At 42.6% G+C, this 15,608-nt stretch overlaps 1 protein-coding gene across 2 annotated transcripts in view; it reads left to right on the top strand.

Moving 5' to 3' along the window:
* The window catches only part of srpx (sushi-repeat containing protein X-linked), a 59,552-nt gene that overhangs the window by 29,820 nt on the left and 14,124 nt on the right, over positions 1-15,608 (top strand). For both annotated transcript variants that reach the window (XM_078408692.1, XM_078408691.1), the window contains exons 3-5: positions 698-889; positions 3,441-3,617; positions 14,097-14,223. In XM_078408692.1, coding sequence (XP_078264818.1) covers positions 698-889; positions 3,441-3,617; positions 14,097-14,223 — 496 coding nt within the window. The remainder of the gene's footprint in view (positions 1-697; positions 890-3,440; positions 3,618-14,096; positions 14,224-15,608) is intronic.

Genomic DNA, 15,608 nt, shown 5'->3' with positions numbered 1-15,608 from the left:
TGGCGCCGGAAACGAGGCGACTTTTGCATAGTCTACCTCAGTGTAATCTACTATTCTTACACTCTTGTACTTAAGTATGATTGTGCCTATGTATGGTAAGATTTTTCATGAACTGTATGCAGAAAAGAGCCTAGGTACATAAAGTACATGAAATTAGTTTATCTCTCCCAAAGGTTCCCCTTCTGAGTAAAGTAAAATTGAGTTACTCAAAATTCTGAGTAAGGTAAAATTGGCCTAGGATTTGTCAGAGGTGCGAATTTTGAAATGAGAGTTATGACTTGAATTTTTTATTCATTTGCAGTTGATGCAGTTTTATTTTTGGCTATCTGATTTGTGGTAAGTGATAAAACCAACGATAGTTTATCTACCTAACCAATGGAATTCAAAGCTAGGCAGTCAAACAGCAGGAAATGCGTTATACATTGGAAATTGAAATGAAACCAAAATTGCTAGAAATACTCATCAGGTCAGGCAGCATCTTTGGAGAGAAAAAGGGAGTTAATGATTCAGAATCATGACCTTTCATCAGAACTGTTTCAAGAATTCTGATTGAAGGTTATAGATCTGAAATGCTATCTCTATTTCTCAGCAAGTGGCAATGGGTGAAACAGAGCGATATCCAAGGCAAGTTCCCTGAAATGATACATGCCTGAGGCAGAAATGGTAGCTATGCATTAACTGTTATTGCTGTTCACAGATATTCCACAGTGCGCTCCTTTTAAGCTCAAAAATGGTTATGTCAGATGCAGAACGCCACAAGGTGTCCATTACCAAAATGCGCAGGGGACAATGTGTGATCTTTCTTGCCGATATGGATATGAAATTCACGGACTCAACCGGGTCCATTGCCTTTCAACCAAGCGCTGGACACAGACTGTTTCTTGCAGAGGTGGGTAATACCAAGTGCTCTGGGTTTGTAAAAGCATAAATGAAAATTAATGAATCACAGTTTACGTACACACTCAGTGGTGGATGACAGAAGATTATCATTGGGAGTAAAACACAAACTTCTGGAGTAACTCAGTTGTCAGGCATTATCTATGGAGGTCATGGATAGGCAGCATTTTGGGTCAGGACCCTTTTTCAGATGGAAAATAAGGATTAGTAGGTCTTTAAATCTGCCATTCCAAAACATGATGGTTGAACTGATCAATGATCTCATCAATTTTTCTACACAAACGTTAGAGACTCCAGGAGAGTCAAGAGCTCGTAGAGCCATGGGGTCAGTTATACAGCATGGAAATAGGCCCCTTCAGACCAACTCGTCCATGTCAACCAAGATGCCCCATTTGGCAGTCGCATTTTCCCACATCCCTCTAAACCTTTCCTATCCATATGCCTGTCCAACCCTTCCGAATTTGGCGGAAAGTTTCCTCTTTCTTATTTCATTTCCACCATTCCGATTTCCACTCACATTTTTCCGCAAAACACATGCCTCGCCTCTCGCCCCGCCCCGCCCCGCCGCTCGCCTCTGGCCTCGCCGCTGGGCTCGCAGCGCCTCACTGCTGGCCCCGACTCGCCGCTGGCCCGGTCTCACCTCACCGCTGGCCTCACCTCGCCTCTCCACTGGCCCCGCCTCACCTTGCCGCTCGCCTCGCCCTCGCCTCACGTCGCTGGCCCCGAGTCGCCTCGCCGCTGGCCCCGCCTCGCCTCGCCGCTGGCCTCACCTCTCGGCTGGCCTTCCATCGCCGCTGGTCTCGCCTCACCTCGCCGCTTGCCTCGACTCGCCTCACCTTGCCACTGGGTTCGCTTCGCTACGTAGCGTGAGGCCCATTGATGTTGAGAGGGGATGTGGTGTGGGGGTCGGGGGGGTGGAGTAAGGGAGAGGAGGGGGGTGGGGGAGGATGGGAGGGGGAGGGGGAGGAGAGGAGGGGGGTGGGGGGGAGTGGAGGTGAGGGGAAAAGGTGTGGAGGGTGGGAGTGAGGGGGAAAGGGGAGGGGAGTATGGGGTAGGCAGGAGTGGGGGGGGTCGGGAGTGGGGGGAGGGCGTGAATAGGGGGGAAAGGGGGGAGGGGAGTAGGGGGGAGTCGGGAGTGAGTGTAGAGTGGGAGTGGGGGGAGAGGAGTGGGGGGGAGGGTAGTGGGGGGAGGGGGGACATGGACTGTTGTGATTTGCTGTTGAAGACCACTGGAGCAAGTATGTCGTCAATGAAATTAGGTAAGTGCAGTTTTAAATGAAACTCTTTCTTCATAACTTAGTCATACATTTTGTGTAAGGAAAAAGCAAAATAGAGAAAACAAAACAAAACAATTTTTTCTTTGTGTTGTAAAAAGTGTTTCTGTTCAATAACCTTTCTATAAATGGCAGAATATACTCATGATAGGCCTAACACTGTACATGTAGTCCAAGAACTAAAGACTGTTGGAACTAATAGCAGTTTTTCACACGTGAATGTAGCGCAATGCTTACATGCATTTGGCGTGCATACGTTTTTTTTTGCTGAAATGTTGCATAATGCGCCATATTATGAATTTTGTTGTAAAATTCTGAATTTTGGACATCAAAATTGTGAATTTGTAAAATCAAATGTTGGGAGGTCTGCTGTCCAAATGTCTTTTAAATGCTGTTATTGTACCTGCCTCAACAACCTCCTCTGGCCGTTCATTCCAAATACCATCCATACTGAGTGAAAAAGTTGCCCCTTCTTTTTCCTCTCACCTTAAACCTATTAAATCCCGGATTCCCTTCCCTAGGTAAAAGACTGCGTTCATCCTATTAATTCCCTTCATGATTTTAAACACCTCCATAAGAACATCCCTCACAACCCCCTGTGCTCCAAGGCATAAAGTCCTATCTGCTGTTTTGGTATGTAAGTATATTGTTACTTTAAAAAATTTATTTGAGATATGGACATCATCGACAATGCCAGCATTAGTTTCCTATCCCTGATTATTAAGAAAATAGCAGAGAGCTGCTTTCTTGAACTGCTGCAGTACTGATGAAGTGTGACTTGTTGGACTGCATTTATTGCACAATACATATCTTATAGATGTTTTTAATGGGGTGATGTAATCCTAGAATTGCATGGTTTCAACAAGAAATTATATTATCCTCATTGAGTCGTTTAGCATGGAAATGGGACCTTTGGCCCACCAAGTCCTCACGGACCATCAAGTGCCCATTTTAATCTCCCCACATTTCCACAAACTCTTCCCAGATTCTACAACTCAAATTACACACCAGGGCCAATTTACAGTGGTCAGTTAACCTACTAACCTGCACGTCTTTGTGGAAATGGGAGGAAATTGGAGCATTTGTGTTCACGAGGAGAGCATGCAAACTTCACACCTACAGCACCAGAGGTCAAGATTGAAAACAGGTTATTGGACTTGAGGTAGCAGCTCTACTGGCTGCACCAACTCTGCCACTCTCCTGAGGGGAAAGGAAAAAAAGAGAGCTATTGTTTCAAATCATTACATTTATTTTATTTTTCTCCCCTAGAAATACGATGTCCCAAGCTTTCGTTGTCAACTCAGGGGTATGCAAAGTGCTCAGATGGAGCCTATTTTAAATCGAAGTGTGATTTTTATTGTACACCTGGATATAAAGTTATGGGAACAAAGGATGTGATATGCATGCACAATAAAGTGTGGAGTGGAAAAGAGCCATCTTGTCAGGGTGAGTTACATTCAAAAATAATTTTTAAATGATAAAATCGGATGTTTAAACATTATAAAGCAGAGGATGTATTGGAAATATGAACTATTTCATAATTTCAGTGTATATTTTGTAATTTTATATTGCATGTCTTGCACTCAGCCTACCCATAAACTTCATGTTGTCATTTTGTTTATAAATATTTAACATTAAAATTCCTTATGCAATTCTTTCTGAATTTCGCAAGATAAATGTATGTCCTTCATTGTTTATTGATGAATGCACTGTATCATTTCTGGTTTATTTGTGATATTCTTCTAAGTAATTTATTGTCCAAAAATTATTTTTGAAAGGCATCCATGAAATTGGGATCTCGCTTAGCCTAAGATCCCCCTCTCTAAGCCTTTATCCTGTATCTGTACACAGTGGACGGCTTGATTGTAATCATATAGTCTTTTTGCTGACTGCCTAGCACACAACAAAAAAGCTTTTAACTGTACTTTGGTACACATGACAATAATAAACCAAACTAAACTAAAGCTGATAGATTTAACTACTCTTTAATAATTTAAAAAGCTGTGATTTCAATTTATAGATTATATGGGACACAAATTATTTTACTGCATGTCCCATGTGCCCACAGTTGTCTGGGGTCATTTCTTGGGAGGTAAAATGGTCATGGAGTCATACAGCTTGGAAACAGGCCCTTCGACCCAACTTGCCCACCCCCATCAACATGTCCCATCAACACTGATCCCACCTGCGTATGTTCGGCCCATGTTCGGCGTATGTATGTTCGGCACGGACTTGGTGGACCGAAAAGGCCTGTTTCCGCGCTGTATATATATGATATGATATGATATCCCTCTAAACCTGTCCTATCCATGTACTTGTCCAAATGTTTTTTAAATGTTGTGATAGTACCTGCTTCAACTATTTCCTCCAGCAGGTCGTTCCATATACCGACCACCCTTTGTGTAAAAAAAAAAAAAAAGTTTCTCTTGGGTTCCTATTACATCGGCCCGAATCACACTGTGGTCACTAGCAAAGGCCCAGCTATGTGTGGTTTGAAGCACTGCAGTCGAACAGGCACTGCCTGGATCTCCCACGACAGTCTTTGCCGGAAGTCGCAGCTGGGGACCAAACTCGGCTTCCTGTCAAAACGTTGTGGCTCTTAACAGTTTGTGGGTATTCAAAGTACTTTAATATTGATGCAAATAATTAAAATTAAGTTTTTACAAATAAACATGTGGATTGACAAAGATCAATCTGAAATTAATTTTCCTAATTCGTTGGTCAAAAATAGAGTGCTGGAGAAAATCAACGGGTCAGGAAGCATCTGGGGAGGGACTGGACAAGCGATGTTTTGCACCGGGACACTTCTTCAGATCAAAACATTGCCTATAAGGCAGAGATAGATAGATTCTTGTTTAGTACGGATGTCAGGGGTTATGGGAAGAAGGCAGGAGAATGGGGTTAAGACAGAGGGATAGATCAGCCATGATCAAAGATAATAGAGCGGAGGAAGATAGACCACTCCGTCGAAATCACCTATACTGGTGTAGTACGCAAAGGAGCCATTTTAGTAGGCAAAACCCGCCGTCCGTTATACCTCTCGCAGTGTAATCAGTGTTTTGGGGAACAGTATGTGTGATGATACCATAAAAATGCAGAATATATCTTATCCATCAATTCACAGATTTTTTCTATTTTTCTTTTAAAATGTTGCTGCAAGTTTCTGCCTACTAAAATGGTGCCATGACATACTACGGTTTTTAGGGTCGAGTGGTCTGTCTTGCTCTGCTCTATTATCTTTGGCCATGATTGAATGGTGGAGTAGACGATGGGCTGAATGGCCTAATTCTGCTCCTATCACCAATTACTTTATGACCTATCAATTCCCTCCCCAGATGCAGCCTGACCCACTAAGTTACTCGAGCACTTTGTGTTTTGCTCAAGATTCCAGCATCTGAAGTTTCTGTTGTTGTAATACTTATTTTGCCTTAAACGTGACAACGCCTTTCTCTAGATAAAGGCTCTGACCGCAGGCAACACCACATGCAGTTTATAAGTGCATGCTCTAAAGAATACTTGTACTTTCCGTGAAGCTTTTTTCTACCATACTTTTATGCCTAGCTTAGTAAACTTGCAGGAAGTTATTCTCTGAGTAAAAACATATGAAGTACGAAAGATACTACAAACCAGCCTTTTCAAAGCAGGATGAAAATTAAATATTTATGAAGAAATATTTGGGAGATATAAATCGTAAGGTAGGCAAGAAGGTGAATCAAAGGAACAAGTTTAAACATGTCTTGTTTGAAAGAGTGAGATTTGTAGGAATGTAATAAATCAACAATTGATAAAGCAGCTGGGGAGATGATCGTAAGAAATGTGATTTAAATCATACTTTTTTAAAAAAGTTGAGAAAGGCTTTTGAATGCAGAGTGGAAGTTTAGGACAAGGAATTCAGAAAATTAGTGTTTGGACATCGGAAGACACATTTATCATTGGTGGAATGAAGGGACCAGAATGAATATGAGAGACCAGAATTGTGAGAAAACAGGTACTTTAGAGGCTTGTTATTCTGGATTCGATGAGTGGCTTGAAAGAGGATTAGGGAGGGAATTGATAATTTTTTTAAAAGCAAATTTGAAAAACCTGGAACTAGTGAAGCTTATAGAAAAAGATGGTAATGAGTCAATAGGAGTTCCGAGATGGGCAGTTGTGTTTTGCATGAGTTTCAGATTCCGGAGGATGTCAGGAGTGTTTAATTGTCAAATGTACCAAAAACAAACCAATGACATTCTTACTTGCTGCAGCTTAACAGGCCCATAACAACAATAACACAAATAATATATAATAATCAAAAGTACAATAAATTAATATGGTCATCATTTATTGTATTTTTGTTTATTGCCTATAATCTGCAAAGACAGGACCCTTCCCCACCCACTCCACCCCAATCACCACTTCACACCTACTCACAGCCTGACTCCACGTGCAAAGACTGGGCCCTCATCCACTACACACCCCCTCCTTGCTGCCCAACATCAGTCTGGCCACTTATCCATCTCCAACAATAGAAATCGAGGTGGAGAGGCTATTCAGGAGACAGAAAAGCTGGAAATCTCCAGGACTGGACAATGTTTCCCCCTCTACCCTCCAGCTCTGTGCTGAACAACTTGCACCGGTCTACACAGACATTTTCAACCAGTCCCTGCAAACCTGTACTGTCCTTGCCTGCTTCAAAGTCTCCACTATTGTCCCTATACCCAAAAAGACAAGAATCACTGGTCTTAATGACTATAGGCCTGTCGCACTTACCTCTGCAGTCATGAAGACCTGTGCTGGCCCAGCTGAAAAACATCACAAACCCCCTGCTGGACCCTCTGCAGTTTGCATATAGGGCCAATAGATCGGTGGGTGACACAGTCAACCTAGGCCTGCACTTCATCCTCCAGCACCTAGACCACAAGGGGAACTAGGCAAGGATTTTGTTTGTGGACTTTAGCTCTGCATTTAACACCATTGCGCCAGAGCTACTACACTACAAACTCTCCCAGTTGACTGTGCCTGAACCCCTCTGTCAGTGGATCATCAACTTCCTGACAGGTAGCAGTATGTGAGGCTGGGAAAGCACATCTCGGACCTGCAGACCCTCAGCATAGGAGCACCGCAAGGTTGCGTACTCTCCCCTCTCCTTTACTCTCTCTATACCAACGACTGCACCTCCACGGACTCCTCTGTCAAGATTCTCAAGTTTGCGAATGACACAAGCCTGATTGGACTGATCCAGGATTGGGAGGAATCTGCCTGCAGACAGGAAGTGACACAGCTGGCGTCCTGGTGCCATCGCATCAACCTGGAGCTCAATGCTCTTAAGACAGTGGAACTAATTGTAGACTTTAGGAGAGCTCCCCCTCCCCTCCCCCCACTCACCATCAACAACACCATAGTCACATCTGTGGAGTAATTAAGTTCCTTGGAACCATCATCTCCAAGGACCTTAAATGGGGGGGCCATCATCGACTCCATAGTCAAAAAGGCCCAACAGAGGATGTACTTCCTGCGGCAGCTGGGGAAACACAATCTGCCGCAGGCAATGATGATCCAATTTTATAGAGTCTGTCCTCACCTTCTCCATCATGGTCTGGTTTGGCTCAGCCACCAAGCACGACATCCGGAGGCTGTAACGAATCGTTCGATCAGCTGAGAAGGTTGCTGGCTGCAACCTTCCCCCCCCCCCCCCATGACGAACTGTACACTGCAATGGCCAGGAAGTGAGCGGGCAGGATCATCTCTGACCCCTCTCACCCTGGCCACAAACTCTTTGAAGCACTTCCCTCTGGTAGGCGACTCCGGACTGCCAAAGCAGCCACAGCCAGACATAAAAGGCGCTTTTTCCCGCGAGTAGTAGCTCTACTCAATAACCAAATGTCTGTAGTCTCTTTTTGCTCTGGTTTATTTCACTCACATGTTTAAACTGTAATGTTGTATTCTTAATGTTTTAATGTTTTATGCTTTATTCTTAATTGTTTACTGTATGTTCGTGTTGTTACTTGCGAATGGAGCACCAAGGCACATTCCTTGTATGATATGTTCCTTGTACATACTTGGCCAATAAACTTATTCATTCATTCATCGGTGAGGATAATATGGTGAATATTAGGCTGGTCATGTCTGGTAGTAATAAGAGCATGGACAAGGGGTAATGTCGGAGGTATTTAGAGGTCTTTGGTGCAAAAGGCGCAGCAGATTGGAGGGGTAGTCCTGTGTCAAAGAGGATCTTGATGTCAACGATGATTGACTTCTTATTTGTTAATTGCCAGTTCAACAGTTTTCTTATTCCTCTGTGACTGGTGGGAAAATTTCACTGTTATTGATCCTCAGAGCGTGAGATAGTTGGTTACTCACCCAGAAGATAGAGTCATAGAGTGATACAGTGTGGAAACGGACCCTTTGGCCCAATTTGATACACCAGCCTGGTGTATCCCACCTGCCTGCACTTGGTACATATCCCTCCAAACTTGTCCTATCCATGTACCTGTCCAAATGTTTCTTAAACGTGGGATAGTCCCAGCCTCAACTACCTCCTCTGACTGCTTGTTCCACACACCCACCACCCTTTGTGTGAAAACATTACCCCTCAGATTCCTATTAAAACTTTTCCCCTTCACCTTGAACCTATGTCCTCTGGTCCTCGATTCTCTCTGGGCAAGAGATTCTGTGCATCTACCCGATCTATTCCTCTCATGATTTTATACACGTCTATAAGATCACCCCACATCCTCCTGCGCTCCAAGGAATAGAGACCCAGCCTACTCAAGCTCTCCCTGTAGCTCTGACCCTCTAGTCCTGGCAACATCCTCGTAAATCTCTGAAACCTTTCAAGCTTGACAATATATTTCCTATAACGGTGCCCAGAACTGAACACAATATTCTAAATGCAGTCTCACCACGTCTTATACAACTGCAACATGACCTCCCAACTTCTATACTCAGTACTCTGATTGATGAACGGCAATATGTCAAAAGCCTTTTATGACTACCTTATCTACCTGCGACTCGACCTTCAAGGAACCATGCACCTGCACTCCTAGATCCCTCTGCTCTACATCACTCCCCAGAGGCCTACCACTCACTGTGTAGGTCCTGCCCTTGTTAGTCGTCCCAAAATGCAATACCTCACATATCTGTATTAAATTCCTCAGCCCACCTGGCCAATCGATCAAGATCCTGCTGCAATCTTTCACAGCCGTCTTCCCTATCTGCAAAATCACCCACTTTTGTATCATCAGGAAACTTGCTAATCTTGCCCGATATGTTCTCATCCAAATCATTGATGTAAATGACAAACAGTAACGGCCCAGCACCGAACCCTGAGGCACACCACTAGTCACAGGCTTCCAGTCCGAGAAGTAACCTTCCACCATCACCCTCTGCTTTCTTCAATGAAGCCAATTTGCTAACCATTCAGCTATCTCATGCTGGATCCCATGCAATCTAACCTTCCAGAGCAGCCTAACATGCAGGACCTTGAAATCCATGTATACAACATCTACAGCTCTGCCCTCATCTACCATTTTGGTCAAAAAACTCAATCAGATTTGTGAGACACGACCTCCCACGTACAAAACCATGCTGGCTATCCCTAATCAGCCCTTGCCCATCCAAATACCTCTATAGCCTATCCCTCGGAATACTCTCTAGTAACTTTCCAACTACAGATGTTCAAGATGAGAGACTTGGAAACTGATAGGGCGTGAGAGGCACTTGTGGGACCAAAGAGACCATCCACTATAATAATCCAAGAATTGGGAAAGATGGCTGTGTTTTTTTTGGATAAAATGAAACATTAATCCATAACTACAAACAACTAAAATGATCTGCCACATGGTGGCAGTATAGATACAGTTTCCCTGTGACTATTTTCTTGGTTGACTTATTTTTTTGAATATAAATTACACAGGCACCTTGGTGGCATTCAAAATCATGCTTCTGAATCAATAATCTGGGCCTGTACTTGGTCAGAAATGTATCTTGATCAATGTGTTATGAAACTCCACAATGTGGGAGAACATGTCTGCTCTTCCCACCTTTAATACTGGATTTCTCCCAATGTTCCATTCGTAATATCTCCTTTTTCTCATCTACCCATTACTCCGTGGCAAACTATCAGTAAATACGATGTTAGCTTCCATGTGTCCACTGATTCTACTTACCTTCACCTCGCCATTCCTCTTCTCTATCCTAACACTATCCTACACACCAGGGACAATTTACAATTTTTACCGAAGTCAATTAACCAACACACCTGTGTGTTTTTTGGGATATGGGAGGAAACCGGAGCACCGAGAGGAAACCCGCGTGGTCACTGGAAGAACATACAAACTCTGCACTGACATTTAGGGATATCATTGAAGTCAAGTTATTTCCTGGTGATTAGTTTGCTTAGGGATACAGCGCGGAAACAGGCCCTTCGGTCCACCGTATCCACGCCGACCAGCAATCCCCATACATTAACACGATCCTACACATACTAGGGACAATTTATACTGATACCAAGTATACAAATCCAAGCTAATTAACCTACAAACCTGTACGTCTTTGGAGTGTGGGAGGAAACCGAAGATCTTGGAGAAACCCCATGCGGTCACGGAGAATGGACAAACTCCATACAGACAGCACCCGTAGTCAGGATTGAACCCGGGTCTCTGGTGCTGCAAGCGCTGCAAGGCAGCAACTCTACCGCTGTGCCACCATGCCGTCCTAGTTGATTAGTTTATAATTAATCCTTAATTGTATTGAGTGGTGTGAGTTTGGTGACGTGTGATGACAGTTGAGGTCCACATTAAATAAGGTATCACAAAATGCTGGAGTAACTCAGCAGGTCAGTCAGCATCTTGAAGCGAAGGAATGGGTGACGTTTCGGGTTGAGACCCTTCTTCAGACTGATGAAGGGTCTCGACACGAAATGTCACCCATTCTCTCCAAGATGTTGCCTGACCTGCTGAGTTACTCCAGCATTTTGTGATACCTTCGATTTGTACCAGCATCTGCAGTTATTTTCCTCCACTCTAAATAAGATCCTCTAAGAATTTAGGTGACCTCTTGTGAATTTGCTCATGAAAGCTTTTCAAGGATTAAGTGCAAAATGTATTCCTAAATTGTTTCCGCTAGACATTAGACTTATTCTGTCCCGTTTATAGCAAAGTACGTTTGTGGAAAATGAGATGCACCATATATACAAAGAAAAAAAAAATCAACTAAAATTCTGTAATGCATTTCTGGTAGAACAGTGTTCTTGACATTTTAACAAACTGTATTTTCTGTCTATGGACACAAAAAAACTGGAGTAACTCAACGGGGTAGGCAGCATCTCCGGAGAGAAGGAATGGGTGACGTTTCGGGTCAAGACTCTTCTTCAGATTTGACTCGAAACATCACCCATTCCTTCTCTCCAGAGATGCTGCCTGTCCCGCTGAGTTACTCCAGGTTTTTGTGTCTATCTTCGGTTTAAACCAGCATCTGCAATTCCTTCCTACACACTATATTTTCTGTGTATTGAGTTCCTCCAGTACTGTGTTTAGCTCAAACCATAGATCTGGGACTGAGTCTTGGGATATCAGTGGAATATCAATTGTCATTGTTTATAGATTGTATTATTGAGTATCAAGAATTATTTTGCAATTTCCACACTGCATAATTATTCTACACATTGGGCAAACTGTCAATTTATATTTGATTTTAAATAATCAAAAAAATAAAGAGGAATATTATCAATTAAAAAAAATATATATAATGTTTGGTGCTGACATGGCTGTCTTGTACAGTCTGTTTAAGTAGAATTATTGCTTATTATACTGTTTTGGAGATGGTTGAGTGTGAAAAAAAAATAAAGGAATTTCAATCCAGTCTGATTTGGCAGTTGCTTTTTAGTGGAGAAGTATTCAAGAATTTTAGGCTTTTGTGTTCTGTACTGACTGTTTTCGATTCTTTTCAGTCAAAGAGTCAAAAAGCTTTTCAGTCAAAAAGCCCTTCGGCCCAACATACCCACACTGGCCAACATGTCCCAGCTACACTAGTCCCACCTGCCTGCGTTTGGTCCATAACCCTCCAAACTTATTTTCAATCCATGTATCTGTCTAACTGTTTCTTAAACGTTGGGATAGTCCCAGCCTCAACTACCTCCTCTGGCAGCTTGCTCCATACACCCCCCACCCTTTGTGTGAAAATGTTACCCCTCAGATTCCTATTAAATCTTTTCCCCATTACCTTGAACCGATGTCCTCTGGTCCTTGATTCCCCTACTCTGAGATTTTGTGCAGCACTTTCACCTGCCTCAAATATTTAAACATATTCTGGTTGTGTTTAATGCATATCTATGGACTGAGCTTTTTTGATGACATCCATTTTAAAATAAAGTAATAATTAATATGGTGCTCAGCTAAATTCTTCTGAGCAGTTCCTTGAACAATTTTGATGTCGGTATGAAGCCATTTCATTTACAATCTGTGAACCTAAAGCAACAGAGTAAAAGATTGCTGTTTAGACTGTTAGACTGTTAGATGCAGTTTACATTCATTGCTTTGTAGTGGCCTGGCGGAGGCCAGAGAAAAGGCTGGACGCCAGGCAGGTTTAGTAAAGGTCTTTATTTGGCTGTGAGTTTCTACTCACAGCGAAGTCCACCTAGGGATAAACCACACCCCCCAATGGGCTGACTCTTAACCCCTTAAGCCTGTCCGTCAAGTGACGAGGGGGCTGACCCAAGGAGTGGCCTGATACCCAGAGACCGCCACAGCTTAATATATTTCATGTGATCCTGTACATATCTTGAAGAACCAGCTATATTGTTGGCATAGATGATTTAACACAAAGTACGGAAATTTTAAACATTGAGATTAATGCAACTACAAAAGTCTGTGGAAAAATGAAATAAAATGATGAAAGATGAATTGTTATTCTAAAATAAGCAAATCACTAAATCCTGCATTTAAACAATAATTCAGGGTTATCATTATGATCAGCTGATTGCAATTTTTACAATATTGAAAGAGTTAAAAACTGCATTTTTTAAATGGAATTTTCAGATTAAATGATTTTAAGGCTGTTTGTCTGCCATTTAATTTGTTTTTTTTTCCTTATTTACCTTTTAATTTCCATCAATATAAATCTAAATAAAAACACAAAGTCCTGGAGGAACTTGGTGGGTCAGGCAGCATCTGGGGAGGGAATGGACTGTGGGTTAGGACACGTCTTGAAAGTGCTGACTGACCCGCTGAGTTCCTCCAGCACTTTGTGTTTTGCTCGAGATTCCAGCATCTGCAGCCCCTAGTTTCTCTATATCTAAATAAGGCTGACAAGTAATTAGGAGGAGAACATGCCAATGTTGATGTTCCCATGGCCTGCTGCTCTTGTCTCTTTATCTGTTCAAGATGTTGTTGAACTCCTTGCCTTCCCTACCCTGCTGACGTGTGTATTTTAAAATAGGTTTTTAAGAATTCCTGAAATACAAGATTGGGCCAAATGTGGTCTGATTATTTCAGAACGTTTTAATTGAAGTAGTTTAAGTGTAAATTTTACCTTGTCTGAATTGTGACGTTTTGTTATGATTGTGCCTCAACTGTACATTTCCAGGATCTCTGGGTTGTGATGAAGTGATTAGGGCAGCACAGTGGTGCAGTGGTAGTGTTGCTGCCTCACAGCTCCAGAGATCTGGGTTCAATCCTGACTATGGGTGCTATCTGCATGGAGTTTACACATTCTCCCTGTAACTACTTGGCTTTTCTCCGGGTGCTCCGGTTTCCTCCCACGTTCTACAGCCATGCAGCTCTGTCCGTTAATTGGCTTCTGTAAATTGTCCCGTGTATGTAGGATAGTGCTAGGGTGCAGTGTGATTGCTGGTGCGGCCAAAGGGCCTGTTTCCGAGCCATATCTCTAAACTAAGCTAAACTAAAGTGATGGTGTAGGAATGTTTAAAGATCCTGTTTTGTTTTTCAGATGTGGACCGTCCAAAAATAAAGTGCCCCAGCTTCAAGCAGAAGGTAGCTGAGCCTGAGAAGCTGACTGTCCGGGTGAGCTGGGATACTCCCGAGGGAAAAGACACCGCAGATGGCATTTTGACAAAGTAATTGCTATTTCTGAAATGAGGGGAAGGAAATGACAAAGGCCCACTGTTGGGTTACCCTTCTGTGGAAAATTATGATTAATATTCATATCGGAGCCATTAAGACTAGTATTTAGTTTATAGATAACAGAATAAGGCAGTTGAGGAATGTTATCTGTTTCTGATATTGACAGCTTCTTGGTTGTGTAAAATACCGTGGATAATGAATATTATGATAGTATTGTAATTTCTTTTTTCTTTATACATTTTATGAAACTAAAGACTTGCTAAAATATTACTCCAGGAATAAATAAAAACATTCAGAAAATTTAAGTGTGGGGGGGGGGGTTAATCAAGAATTTGTACCTTAAATTTTGATTTTAATTGGTAGAGTTAAGCAAGCTAGTTGCCATAAAAGGACGCCAAGTGCTGGAGTAACTCAACAGGTCAGGCAGCATCTCTGGAGAACATGGATAGGTGGCGTTTCGGGTTGAGACCCTTCATCAGATCCTTTGTCACCTATCCATGTTCTCAGACGTAACTATCCATGTTCTCCAAAAGTTTGAAGAAGAGTCCCGACCAAAAACATCCATGTTCTCCAGAGATACTGCCTGACCTGCTGAGTTAATCCAGCACTTTGTACCCTTTTGTGGATTAACCAGCATCTGCAGTTCTTTGTTTCTAGTTTTTGCTATCCTTTCTTTTCCTCACTTGGCAAGCACGTTCATGCAATCTAATATCTTCTTCCATGTTCTTGCCATATTTCACATTTTTCATGTGATGTTATGAAAGTAGTGTTTTGTTTTAGTTTAGTGTAGAGATACAGCGCAGAAACGGGCAATTTGGCCCACCGAGTCCGCACCAACCAACGATTCCCGCACACTAGCACTATCCTGCATGCTAAGGCCAATATACAATCTTTACTGAAGCCAATCAACCTACAAACCTGTACATCTTTGGAGAGTGGGAGGAAACCGGAGCACCTGGGGAAAATGTACGTGGTCACGGGGAGAACGTATAAACTCTGTATAGACAGCACCCATAGTGTAAATTGTCCCTGGTGTGTAGGATGGTGTTAATGTACCGGGTAATTGCTGGTTAGTGTGGACTTAGTGGGCCAAAAGGTCTGTTTCCAAGCTGTATCTCTAAAGTCTAAAGATGGAAATTTCCAAAAGCAAGAAGCAGCACTAGCAGCCAGCCATGTAATGAAAAATATGTCAGCAATCTCACTGAAGTAGAATTAGGTTTAGGAATATTCAACATTCTACAAAAGGGCAGGCAGACCTAGAATCTCTGTAGGTTCCTATACCAACGTTATTGACTATAGTAAACGTGTGGAATTAAAATGAGAGTAGCTTTAGATGGACAGGTGAAGTTAATAATGGATGGAGAAAGGCTGGTGTAAA

This window comes from Rhinoraja longicauda, chromosome 12, assembly GCF_053455715.1.
Source record: "Rhinoraja longicauda isolate Sanriku21f chromosome 12, sRhiLon1.1, whole genome shotgun sequence".
In the NCBI taxonomy this organism is placed as follows: Eukaryota; Metazoa; Chordata; class Chondrichthyes; order Rajiformes; family Arhynchobatidae; genus Rhinoraja; species Rhinoraja longicauda.
This window is presented reverse-complemented; position numbering and strand designations above follow the sequence as displayed.